Source organism: Crotalus tigris, unplaced genomic scaffold, assembly GCF_016545835.1.
Source record: "Crotalus tigris isolate CLP2741 ecotype Arizona unplaced genomic scaffold, ASM1654583v1 scf7180000024436.1354646, whole genome shotgun sequence".
NCBI lineage: Eukaryota > Metazoa > Chordata > Lepidosauria > Squamata > Viperidae > Crotalus > Crotalus tigris.
In genome coordinates this window covers 151248-165202 of record NW_024100605.1, presented here as the reverse complement: position 1 = coordinate 165202, position 13955 = coordinate 151248, and the positions used below count along the sequence as shown (strand labels likewise).

General features: G+C 35.2%; 1 protein-coding gene across 5 annotated transcripts in view; it reads right to left on the bottom strand.

Moving 5' to 3' along the window:
* Positions 1 to 13955, bottom strand: part of CPT1A (carnitine palmitoyltransferase 1A) — a 50367-nt gene that overhangs the window by 13981 nt on the left and 22431 nt on the right. For 4 of the 5 annotated variants that reach the window (XM_039331264.1, XM_039331263.1, XM_039331265.1 and 1 more), the window contains exons 9-16: positions 13517 to 13624; positions 11552 to 11639; positions 7175 to 7370; positions 5694 to 5882; positions 2753 to 2858; positions 1987 to 2103; positions 1567 to 1734; positions 15 to 149 (exon numbers count right to left, since the gene is read on the bottom strand). In XM_039331264.1, the coding sequence (XP_039187198.1) occupies positions 15 to 149; positions 1567 to 1734; positions 1987 to 2103; positions 2753 to 2858; positions 5694 to 5882; positions 7175 to 7370; positions 11552 to 11639; positions 13517 to 13624 (1107 nt within the window). Of the gene's footprint in view, positions 1 to 14; positions 150 to 1566; positions 1735 to 1986; positions 2104 to 2752; positions 2859 to 5693; positions 5883 to 7174; positions 7371 to 10674; positions 10760 to 11551; positions 11640 to 13516; positions 13625 to 13955 lie in introns of all 5 variants that reach the window. The other variant, XM_039331267.1, reaches the window with a different exon arrangement.

Below are 13955 nucleotides of genomic sequence, written 5' to 3'. Positions count from 1 at the left end.
AACATTCAACTTACAGTTTCATTTGGGTCTTCCATAGCTTGCACAAATTTGCAGGACTGGACAGTACATGAGCGGACTGTTTCTGTTCTGCCTTCTCTAAATAGGCGGGTCATAGATGCTTCGTATGTTAAGCAAAATTTTCCCATGTCCTAATAACAATACAAAGTTATTTATATGCAGCAGTAAAAAAAAGCACATATGCATGTTATTATTTAATTATTTAGCATACGGCGTTGGTACATGAAAGCCAGGAGGAGTCTACAATGTTATTACAGAGTAGGCATTAATAGGCATTTGACTGCCTAAGATTGCTACTTCATTCAGTTCATGCTCGCACGCTATCCAAAGTGCACCACAAGGGGTGAACTAGCTCTGCCCACAGAGCAGTTTATGGCATTCTGTGGGAGTGTTGGCTTCATCTGGGGCTTTTTCTCCACTGGTGTATGTTCACCTTGTATTTGGGTTGGGCCTGGTGCTGGTTGGTTTCTTGCTTCTGCCATTAGTCCCAGCAAAATACTACTTATATATCTACTTGCATTTGCGTGCTTTCAAACTAGGCTAGGTTGTCAGGAGCTGAGGTGAGTGACAGGAGCTCACTCTCTCACACAGTGCTAAGACTTGAACTGTTGGAATGCAGAGAGCCAACCTTCTCCGGCTGACAAATCCAACATCTTTAAGCTGCTAAAACTACCATATCTCTTTAACATATAAGTTACATTATATTATGTCAGTCACATAAACATTAACTCTTAATTTCAATACAAATACACACCTTTCTTCCCATCAAAATTTTTAAAAAAGCTAAGTAGTATATAAGAATAAGCTAAGATGCACACTACATATAGTATAAAGAGAAGGCGGAAGGACAACAGACAGCAAGTCGGTAGTATTGGACTTTGTTCCTAGGTGGGCAACAGTATCTAGGTGCATATTGAGATCACACCTAATCTCCCATGGCAGAATCTATGCAGGTCCCTCAGCAATTCTTTTACTGACTTCAACAGAATTTAATCCTCAACATTTTAAAATATTTGTCATTTCATGCTGAGTTTTCTCTGCCTATTTTCCTGTTCTTTTACTTTTGTCATTTTAGTTGTTCCTTTCTGAATATTTTCCGTATCTACGATGTATGCTTAGGGAATTACATGCAATATCACGTGAAATATGTACTATGGTGTTATATTAGTTTCTGCTTTAGATACAATCTCTCTGAACCAGTTCTCAACACTCTACTATAGCATTGACTGCAGGAGACTCTTCATGAATAAGATGCATTTGTGAATTAACAGATCTTTGCCACAGACAATGGCAAAGCTTGATAAAATAGAACTAAATGATGCAAAATACAAAGCTACTTAAATTTCATTTCTGGGCGACTGAAAAAAAAATACTACAGTATTAAAGGACTTCAGCATGGAAGCTTTAGAAAAGGCTGCCAGCTCTCATTAGCTACATCTTTTAATCTGGGGAAACTTTTTCTATTTAAGCAGGAACTTTAAAAATAGTATCAGGTACTTCATTTAAAAAAAAATGTATAAATTAGACTAAAACACCTAAGATACTTACCCTATAATGAGCAAGTTGCAAAGCAAGTTGCACAAATGCATCGGGACTGGTTTTGGTTTTCTTCATTAATCCTTTCCCAAATGCATCAAAAAGAAAAGAATGAAAATCCACATCATCTGCTAATGGCCTTGCAATAATGTTAAGAGACTTCTCAATCACTTCTTGGCACTAAATAATAGCAACAAGGATAGTATTAGTCACAAAATATTCAGAGGTCACATTTTTTAAAACATTTAATTCTACATTTATCAGCTTATCCTAAACAAAATCAGCAGTGATTCCACTGATCTATTTTAAAAACAAATGAGACATTTTCATTAAAAAATGGACAGATGTGTACTTCAGTCAAAAAGAAACATTATAGGGGAGCATCCTAAAGTATACCTGATATCATGGATCTAGAATTGGATATGCACCCACCTCTTCAGGGATTTCCCACTGCAGCTTAGTAGGCATGGGAATGCCTAGAGTGGTCTCCCCTTTACAGTGTCCATCTTCTGTGTATCCCAATTCAAGACAATCAGAACACATGACATTCTGGAGATGGATAGTGTAGATGGGTTGGGGGAATGAGTGAAATAATTATAAGCATGCGAAACATACTGCTGCAAATCATACAGAAAAAAAAACATTTCTGATTAAATCTTGCATTTTGATTAAAAGCTTCAAATTATCAATGGCAAGACAAGAAAATGTTAAGCAAGGCAAAAACCTGTCTATCAATGTTCTATGATCCCATATCACATAATAAACTTCCACGTTTCTTAGGTATGTGTATCAACTATATGGTAGATCCATGGTACGTAACAAAATCATGTGCAATGTTATTGATAAACTTCAACTATTCTGTTTCTAGCATATATTTATTTTGTGAGGAACATAAGATCAATATCTATTTCTATCTATTTTCCTAATCCTCCTTACTTGATAGTATGCAGTCTTCGATATTAATCAGAAGTCAAGAATTGTCCTCATCCTTAGGAACAAAGCGTGCACTCCTGCTGTAATCCATTTATGATAGGAAACAGCAGTAGAATTTAAGTTATAGTTCTAGTGCTTGCATGGTCCACTGCATAGTTCCAACAGGGATCTGAACTTTCTGCAGAGGAAGAGTCACATTTGACCCTTGAATGAGGCACACTTTAAAGGTAGTTAACAATTACAAACTGGTAATAGAAATGCTCACCTCCCAAAGATGTCCGACAATTGGGGCATCTGCCCAAGAGTGTTCATTATTCAGGCCCATTTTACCATTTTTGAACACTATGAGATTAAACGACTTGTCAAACCACCTATGCAAAACAATAATGCCCATAAACTGTATTATCAAAATACTTATTAATAGTAATCTCTGAATGGCAATGTTTATGCAGCCAAAATGGAGCCATTGAACTGCAACAGGGAATTATCTACAGACTTGACAAAAAGGTTTTTCTTTTCAATTTTGCAAAAATTTAAAAAACACCTTAGAAAAGATATCCATAGGGAGATGCTATGCCTACTTCTCCACAAACATACACTAATAAACACTCAGCACAGAATCCTGCATGATGGGAATACTGAAGAAAAACTGAGGAAGAGGACAGAGAATGGAGCAAAACACTGAAAGAACAGTGTTCTAAACTGAAACTCTATTTAAATTATTAAAAATAATTTTATAATTCAATGTTTCTTTCACCCAAAACATTTTTCAAAAATAAACAAGATTGATGTTTTTACCAAAAAACAACGCTCCAAATTTGGAAGAATAAATATGTAGCCTTGATATAAGATACTTCTCCTCCACCCTTTAATAACATATATAGAGAACAGGACAATTGCTATAATTTGACATAAATGAAACTTAACTGAAGATGTAACCTTGAGAATAAAAAATTCCTACAACAAGGAAACTCTCAATAAAAGACAATTTTAAAAAATGAATAGGTGATCATGTATTTTTCTGAAATCAACTCTACTGGTAATAAGGATAGTAGAGCTTCTGCAATTTGACCCTATACCAGTTTGGAGAATTCAATATTTAACTGTCTAGAACAATCACAAGAAACTATTTTGAAAATTCAGTGGTCACTATTACAAAATAGGGAGATCCACCACTTTATTCAATCTTCAGTAGAAGATAGCATAAGGCTTGCACTTGATTCCAGTCGAATTGGCACATCCTGTATCTATCTTAATTATTCTTCTAAAAGTTTAATAGGTTGTTACAAAAAAGGGTCTTTCTTTGTGATGGCCATGTGACCATCCTTTTGGCATAAAACTCTCATAATGCTGATGAGATTAGCATTATTACTGAAAAAAGAAATCAAAACTACCCAGAGGTAGGATATCAACCTTAAAACAATGAATCAATCACTTACTTAATCTTAGCAGCTAAAAAAGTAATTGCCCAATGATGGAAAACTGTAGATAATTGAACAATTGAGAGATAAATTAACAAGGTCTTCAAACACCATGTTAGAAAATATCCCAGATAAAACTTAAGATAATGAAATATCAAATGTAGGAATCACAACTTTTATCAAATTTGGATGGATTTTATGTGTTAACTTGCAACAGACATATTTTCAGCTGCACTTTAGATATACAGCAGACCCAAAGCTTAGTGAATCATTCAGTATTGAGCAGGGAATGAGAGAAGCATGTGTCGTATACTTTTGTTTTAACACGTTCACGATAAACATAAAGGAATGCTTGTGCTAATGCTAGAGATATGTTTGTTGGGAATGTGGATGTTGTACATGTTTATTTTTGTAGGCTGAAGGTAGCAGAATCTGCCATGCTGGGACATCACTAGTAGCTAAAGAGAGGAATGGAAAGCATTGCTAAATCTGGAGATTAGGAGAAGAGGCCCAGAGAGGGCTATGCTGGGAGAAGAAAGGGACAACATGTACCAGCTTTGCTTCATTTGTCCTGCTGAATTCTGTTTTGCCCAAAACCTGAAACAACCAAAACATTCAATCGTGGTGGTGCAGTGGTTAGAATGCAGTATTGTAGGCTAATTTTGCCAACTGTCAGCAGTTTGATTTTCACTAGCTTAACGTTGACTCAGCCTTCCATCCTTCTGAGGTCAATAAAATGAGGACCCAGATTATTGAAGGCAATATGCCAACTCTGTAACCACTTAGAGAGGGCTATGAAGCACTAGGGGGAAGTATATAAGTCTAAGTGCTATTGCTAGTGCTATTCTGAATTTCATTTCTACCAAACTATGGCTCAGCCAAAATGATATGGAAAAGTCTTCAGAATACAATGGCTTGTTCTGGTTTCAAAACTACTTTTTCATGTCTCTAGTGATAAAGTTTAGACAAATACATGGTGTTGGTATAAACAAAATTTAATGGAGCTATATTTTCTTTTCCTTTTATTTCTCCTCTCCTATTTTTTGCTTACTATTTCTTAATTTTTTTCTGTGCATTGCATAAAGAGGCTATTGTGATAGGTTATCTGTGTACTGCAGGGGTCCCCAATCCCCGGTCCGTGGACCAGAACTGCCAGAAACCAATCCGCACAAACAAAGCCCCATCCGCGGGATGCAGGCAGTAAATGAAAACACGCCCCCTCCAGTCCACAGAAAAACCTCTCTCCACAGAACCGGTCCCTGGTCCTCAAAAGGTTGGGGACCTCTGGTGTACTGTTGTTATTGTGTATAACTATACTGCAACATTAGTCATTTTTCTGTTTCTAGAAATTGTATACTGAAATGAAAGTAGGCCCCAACAGCTATACAATTATTAGTACCTCACCAAAACCTCTAATTTTCAGTAATCTCTGAGAGTGGCAGTAAGAGTTGAACACATGAGATAGGCATTTTGTGTACCAAACCAGAAACTCTTCAATGAAAGATACAAATATAACATTTCTTTAAATGTTGAAACAGAATTCAGAGCTAATCTTGACTTCTAAAAGGACCTATTGTTTAATTATTCAAAAAAACACTATAACCAAAAGATATTACAGCTAGTCATCAGTAAGCATTTCACTGAACAGTGTACCATTTGTTCTTTGATTTTCAATGGTAGTCAAACCCAAGCTTTCACATAATTTTTTTTTCACCTACTGAAAATGGAATATTTATATAGACAAGAAAAAGATGAAAGAATCCCTCTTTCTCAAGCATAGTATACCTGTCATAGCATTTGCCATGTAGAAGTGCTTTTGCATATGCATCCATTGAGGTAACTGGATCTTCTTCTCGGTAACCTTGAGCAGTATCGTCCAAAGTAACAAAGAAAGCAGCCTTTTCAATTGCATCCAATGACTGCTTGTTCTTTCCTCTTGCAAAATATGTTTGGCGAGCTTTAGCCCAAGGAACTCTGTCAAATGAATATAGAAACATTGTGTAAAATCACTTGAACAATCATTCTTATAAAAAGGGTGTAATTTTATAATCAAAGTGATGTCTAATGAACTCTGTATGCATTTGTGTGTGTATGTGCATGCATGCACATCTTCAAGTCAGTATCGATTCCAGGAGGGGGAAATACTGTGCCCCATTTATACAGAGAGTCTCGGGAGACGCCATATGAGATGTGAATCCTATTCAGGATTGTCCATTGCTGATGTGCACCCTGGATAACATGACAGTATGAAGTAAATGAACTAGCAACTGCTGTAGCCAGACTACTCTGTAGGCTTTCCTGGCAATGAAAACAAAAACAAAAAAAGTCTTTGTCAGGCCCAAATGACATGAGAGATCGGGAATATTGTTCCAAATCAATGTTGAGGAGCTCAACAGATCCAAAAGCCAATATGTTTCCTAACTTTTATTGGGCAGTAACATAGACATGGTCATCCTCCAAGAAATGCACATAGAAAACAAAGAAGAGCAACTCAGAAGAGGCAAGATTCATGGCTAAGACCTATTGGGAGCCACTTACCACCACAGCTATGGCGAGACTACCTATGTTAGAAGGACTATAGAGAATGCCTCCTTATTGTGTCAGCTTCTACAAACAACAATATATATGAAGTAGTTTCCAAATTAGGTGATCTAACAATAGTGAACATCTATAAACCACCTCTTGACAGCATGGCCAGAGCATGTCTTGAACATCAAGCTGCACCCAACAATCTATGCAGACCATTATGTTAATTGATGACAATGGCGAGCCATTGTCCAACTGGGCCACAGCACACGAAGTCCCATTATCCCCCACCCCCTTTCTCTTGGCATCGAACTCATTTATCATGGTCTTTCATTCTGAAATACTACTAAAATTCAGTAGATGGTATGATATTACATGTTAACTTTGTATGTATTGTATTCAGTATGTCTGGATCTAATCCACAGTATATACATTATACTGCATTCCTCCTCACCTAATAACAGAAATAAATAAAACAAACCTATTAAGGCCTACACTCGGCCATTTCTTAGCTTTACAAGTAAGAGATACAAAATCAGCTGTAACCACTTGAAAGCCGATATTCAAACTTTCAGTTAAAAAAGCAATACTACTGTATGTGTCGCAATAAGTTTATCAATTAATGAAGAATGAACAAACTACACTACTTATGGTTAAAAGTAAACAAGAGATCAGGCAAATAAAAAAGCAAAATATTTTTTTAAAAATTGAGAGACTTAAACAATTACGAAGTTTCATACCTGTCTCCAGCAGTAAGAGCTGCTAACTTCTCTTCACCTGGTTGAGGCTCAGATTTGTCATTTAGGATCCATTGCATCTGTTGCTCAATCTCCCTGGGTTTTAGGAGTCTGCCATCATAATACAACCATACTTTGTAATAGCGTCCCTTATGATATACAGCAATATGTTTGCTGTCCTTCAAATGCTGGATAGTGTCTAGAATTGAAAACCAAAATTTGAAATAAATGTAGGGTTTAATAATAAAAAAAATTACATATTGCAGTCCTTAGCTGCAAACTATAGCTATTTTATTTATTCATTAAATTTATATACTGTCCATCTCACTGATAAGGTGACTCTGGGCTCTCAGCTATTAATGAAATTCTTCCATTCAATTGCATAAGTGTTTACTATATTTTTCATGAAAAAAAACAGCTTAATATTTTTTAAAAAATGTTTTACCAAAAACAATCAGTTTCTTTTTAAATAGAGTCAAGATTATCTTCTCGGCATCCAATTATGTAATTTCATGGCTTCTGTGTGTGCTTTTCCTAAAGTTGGCATCATGGGAAGTGCTGGGACTATAATCTGGAGAATTTCCAGCCTGCAACATGTTAGTCAAAGATTTCTTGACTGTCATTACTAGTGAGGCAACCTTTTTTATAGGTTGAGATACTTAGTTGAACCACTGAAGTTGTTAAATGTACAAGCAATTTATTTGGAAATACACACATATACAGGCAGTCCTTAGCTTACGATCAATTGCTTAGTTACAGTTTGAAGTTACAATGGATTCCAAATGGGACTTATGACCTTGTTTCTAATCTGTCCCCCCATAACCTCATTTTGGGTGCTTGGTAACTGTTCTGCATTTAAGGCAGTCACACGATGGTGATTTATGATGTTTTTGCCAGGAACAGGTGTTAAATTATAGTTTCCAGGGAAAAAAATGCTCCAAAACGAATGAATTTGATTAACAGCAGCAGAATTCCCTTAAAGACTGCCACAAAATAGATTGTAAAATCATGTCTAGTTATACGGTGATCCTCTTTAAGACCCTCATAACATAGGACCGAAATGCAGTTTCAATTATGGTTGTAATTTGAGGACTATCTTTAAACACAGGAAAATAAGTCTTCTTGATGTTTCTTTCTAAATCTCATGAAAAATATTCAAACATTCATCATTTTACCCTAATACAGATCATTTCAAACTAAAAGCTAGTTTTTGTCTTCTAAGATTTATATATACTCAATATCACAAAAAGTATAAATGTTTGCATCTTACCAAACTGATATTTTATAGACAAGTCAAGAGATTTAAATGTCATAACTTAACTTTTATGTTATTTCTATGCAAACACTGCAGATATCAATATTTCCAAAGAATGCATTAAAACAACTAGCAACTTAATTATCACATAAAAGAAGTGTTGTTACAAAAATACTTTTTAAAATAAAGCCACAACTATCTGTAATTCAGGGTCAGCCCTTGACTTTTTTTCATTATCAAGAGTTCATGTGTATAAAAGCTTAGGCAAAATAAGGTTTAAAGAGAAAAGGTTAGTGAAGACATTAGTAGTGATTGAGAGAATATTAAAAAAAATAAAGGGATGTTAAAATTAGGAAAAATGGGCAGAATGTTCATGACTTATTCCAGTTAAATTAACAGTCACATTATTGTTATTTGGGATTTTACAAGGGGACAGTTCAAGTATCATGAACTATTTGAATTGTTACCATGCATGCCTTTACTTGTTTTTTAAAATTACCTTTCACAAGAGATATATATCTTTTTGTTAAATCAGGGAATTGCAGAAAAATACATTTTTAACTTATCCCAGTTGGTTAATTGTGGTTTCATATATTTGTTTTCTTCCCTCTAAGCCCAGTGTGAGATATGATGTGTGTTAAAGAAGATTCTACATAAGCACTACAGGAATTTTATTCTTTTGCTCGGTTATAATACTTAAGGCAAAAGAGGGAGAACAAGGATCAGATGATAATAAAAGCTTCTCTGTTTGTGAGAAGATTCTAGTACTGTGTGTTTTTCCAGTAGTGATTGTTAACAGTAAATGTACAATATTGGGAATCAGAACCAACTCCTCTCCATTAAGTAGTATTTTCAAATTATTAATTTAATGCAATTAAAATATATTTAATTACAGAAATATGTTGAATGTACTTAATTGTTGTCATCCTAACATTTCCATCGTTTTAAAATGTTTTGGACAATGTCTCTTCATTATGAAATATTTTTTTATGGAATCCTTGGTGCTTACTAGGCTTGCAGATGTTTCATTACGCACGTAGGTAACCTCAGTATTAGTGAGTGTGGGGTTTGCTCCCCATTTACACATAGCCAACTTGCCCTGCCAGTTTTGATGGGCATGTGGTTTTCTCCTCGGTAGTGTCTTAATTAGGGTATTGTATTGTTTTCTGCTTGTGTGCCTGATGTTAATCCTTGATTAGCTAGGTGTTTGCTTCTGAGATGTTGTTTTTGGACTTTTTGTCTTCTTCTTAGTTTTTTAATTGTCTCTTTTGAATGGTGTGTAAATATAGTTTATTTCTGTACCTACTGATGGCTGATTTGTCTGAGTGCCCAGCTTCCAGGAATTCCCTAGCATTTTTGGATTTAGCTTGCTCTAGGATGCTCAGTTTCCCAATTGAAACTATAATTAAATCTGTTCTTGTGTTGTGAGATCGAAGAGTTTACATTGTGTTTTCTGACTTTACTTGGTGTTCATGGATGGGGGTCTGCTAGTCTTCTACATATCTGGCCTACATAATGGCTCTTTCAGTCCTTAAATTGCATTTGTAGATGACTCCTATGGCTTCTTATTGGGCTTCTAGGTCTTTTGGTTTACTAAGTTGTTTTGGAAGGCTTTACTTGGTTTGTGTAGCCAAAGGATTCAATCTTGAGCTAGATATTTTCTCTTCTATTGGCTTATTTCATTTCTTCCCACAGAAGTAAATGCTGGACCACATACCAGCTTGTACAAAGTACAGCATAAATTACAATGTAGTATTAATGAAAGAGGTGTTCCAATCAGGAACTCTTCTTTTTTCAAAGAGCAGGAACAAGGTTCTTTGGGATTCTTTGACTCATGTTTAAAGTTTTCTTAATTTTATAGTTTGTTAGTTTTACTTTTTTAAAGGTTCTTGCTGTACTCAATTTTATTATATGGTTATACCAGTTTGAGTACAGCTATAGTAGCATAAAAGTGGCATTTAAAAAAAAGATTCAGTATCTTTATAAGGAATGAACATTGGGATTTGTAAGATATCTCATCCTAATTCAGTCTTTAATTATCCACTTTTTACTGAGATGCCCCAAACTGAGATGGCCCATACAGTTTTAAGAACTGGTTCTCTTATCACACTATATTAAAAGCACAGTATTTTCTGCAAGAAAAAGCACACAGCTTTATTAGCAAATGTGACCATTATATGATGCAGTAATTTGCTATATACGGAATGTAAAGGAGGGGCCAAATACATTGACAGGACAAACACTGTACCTGTCTCTATGCCTGGTATACGGCTAGTGTTGAACAAACGTTCATACTGGGAAGAGCACAGTGGGATGGTATTGTGAATCATAAGCTGAAAGGAAAAAAGGAAAATCAAAATAGCCCCCAAACAAAGGTTTCAGAATAAGGAGAAAGTATAGCTGTCACGAAGATTAAAGAAGTGGTTGAAAATAAGACGACCTAAAGAAATGGAAACAAAAATATTAATAATCACACAAAACCAAACCTCCATAATAGGTAGCAAGCCATTTCCCAACAGCAATTCTTTCTGCAAGCAAAACTTGTAGAAACCCAAGCTAAAATCTTTTCTTTTTAGGCAGTGAAGTATTGTAAATTGGCTGTAGATTCACTCACCAGCTACCACATTGTTTGAAGTGTACAATTCATTTCCTTAGGTTAGGATGTGCCATCAGAATATAAAACAGGCAAGGGAGCTTCACACCTAGCATTGGACTCTTTACGGTACCTGTTGACTGCGGCTTAAAGAAATGACACTTTTCCCAGGCTTATGCTGAAGCCATGTGAGCTCAGGAAAACCACTATTTGAGTGAAAGAGATGTTAAGATGTAACTACTTGTTACCATTCTGCTGCCATTTTGTTAACTAAAAAATAAAAAAAGTTCCTAAGGCACACGGCTGTTCTATAAGTTGTGGAAAAGGCACAACTTCTTCAAGAACCAGGAAGAGACAGATATAGACCCAAAGGTCTCTTGCCCTCTTTGAATCAGAATAATGCAAATGTCCAGACTCTGCATACTGTAAATATAAAGATTTGCAATTAGCGCAATAGAGTTAAGAGGGAATTCTGGCATTATTTTATACATTGAATTCTCTGAGCTCCATGTTTCCTGATGATCCTTCTTACCTGTTTCACTTCCTGGAATACGGGAGGTGTTAAACATCCTCTCCCATTGAGCTGAGCAGAGTGGAACAGTGGATCCCATCAGAAGAATCTATGCCACAAATGAGCATTACAATTGTGTTTTACAGAAATAATTAGGATGTAAAGAAAAAAAAGCATAAGTGAAGGTTACAGAGATTACCAGAAGATCTGAGGATCCCCAGAGCACTTCAGGCCTGGAGCAATTACCTATAAAGAAGTCATTCCTATTTGAGAAAACAGGTTTTATGTGATTTTTAACTTGACATTAATGACTGAATGTGTCTGCCAGGTGACCTTTCCACTGGAGATGCCTTCTGTTAATGAAGTATCTTTCAAAAGCATAGTTTTCAAAATGTATCTTTTCTTCCCATAGTTTTTAGGTAGCATTCAACTATTTTCTTTAGGGTATTTATGTAATTATGCAAAATTTGAGAGCCCCTGCAATAGTGGCAAAAGGGCCTCATACAAATGTAACTTACTTTATATGTGTTTATGTGTGCAAACAGACCTTCATTTGTTTTTTCTCTGCACGTTCTATCCTATGCATTGGAGATTTGAGATCATCTTCCTCTGCATTTTTGTATATCAAATTTCCATTTTAAAAATAGAAGAAACACCCACATTGGGGGGAAAAAGACCCTTCATGGAACACAGCATAGTCATCTGTGTCTTCTTTATGCCAATGTAATCTCTGCAAGTTCCCAAATATTTCACAGTCATTTCACATATGGCCTATACTACAGCCTTATAACCAAATGAAAACTTGAGTTCTTTTTCCTATTTATCAAAGATACCTTGTATTTGGAGGAAGTTGTTAGGTTATATACAAGAAACTAGTCTAGATTTAATACTTCATATTAATACTTCATAGTGATTACGCATAGGACAGGAATAGCTAAAATGGAAGTTGAATCATACACTTATTTCTATATAGCAGTCCATGTTAATATATATATGTTGTACTCATTCCATACTTATAAATATATTGGTCAGCCCAAATTTCTACTCACTCCACAGTTATGAGGAGCCAGAAATACCTGCTCATAACAACAAACAGTGAAGTACACTTGAAATAGTCACATTGTGACTTTGGAAATAAACAGACCCAAATTTCAGACATGAAGAACTATAGTAAAATAGGAAGGTTCAGTAAAAGAGTCATATCTCTATAGCAATACTCCATTCTTCATCAGCAGGAAGCTACCTTTTACAGAAAAGATAAGATTTAAAGACCAGCACTTTATTTAGTTTTTCCCATGCATAGCGCTGGATTTTTAATATTACAAGTATTGCAAAATTTTTAGGAACTGAGTATTATAATGTGTATAATACTGAAGACCTCCAAATATTTTTTTTAAAATAATACAATTTTAATTTAAAAGAAAGTTAAAAATATTAAATGGCTTAAATCTTCCAAAGCCTTGTCAGAACACACGGTCTGGCACAATTATGGTGTTTGTGTCTGCATGTGCACATGGAGATATAAATAAAACTGAATCAATCGGTACCATGATACCTGTAAGCATCAAGTTGCTAATCTTGAAGTAGGTGACTATTCAATACAAGTACACAAAGATGCTAAACTTTTTTGCAGGATACACAAAAATCTCTCCAAAATTATTTATCCTAAGTTCTAAGATTGGAACGTTATTGCTATTATGTGAATAGGATTAAATACCCACTGAATCTGAAATTAACAAAAAAAATGGCCTATTTACATGAGCCTGAAAAAAAACCCCTTCCTGGCTTGCCCATATAATTAATTTTAATTTGGTCCCTAACTCTCTATTCCTCAACAATCCTGCTTTTTTTTTTTCATTTATTTTACCAGGTCATGTACACATTATATTTATATTTGACATCAGATATTTTATTTTTCCTCTCGGCAATCTGCCAATAGAAATAATCTTACATATGAGATTCGAAAAAGTTGGAAAATTTACATACTGGCTGGATTTGCTGTCTATCCAGTTTTCTTCTATACAGCAAAATAGCATGGATGGCATTGCCAGCTCTAGCTGCCTGCACAGCAGTTGGAGTAAAATACAGAAAATCCTAAAAGATGAAAAGAGGCAGGAACAGGTGTTAAAGTGTTATGTTTGCGAGGACCTTTTTAGATACCCAGAAGCAATAATATTGTTGCAGTAATAGGGAAACAAAAGTACACACAAAATACACAATCTTTTTTTCCTTAGAGATCCCTATAATAACATACTTGAATAATGATCTAAAATGTCACGTCCCTATATGAGGTCCCTACAAACATGGGAACTAAAGAGAGGATAAGCTATTCGGAACTTTTTAGATTTTGGTGATAAAAAAAAAATGGAGAACATACTTCTAAGGCTAAGATAATTCTGAAAGCAGAGTGTTTGAAGCAAAAGTA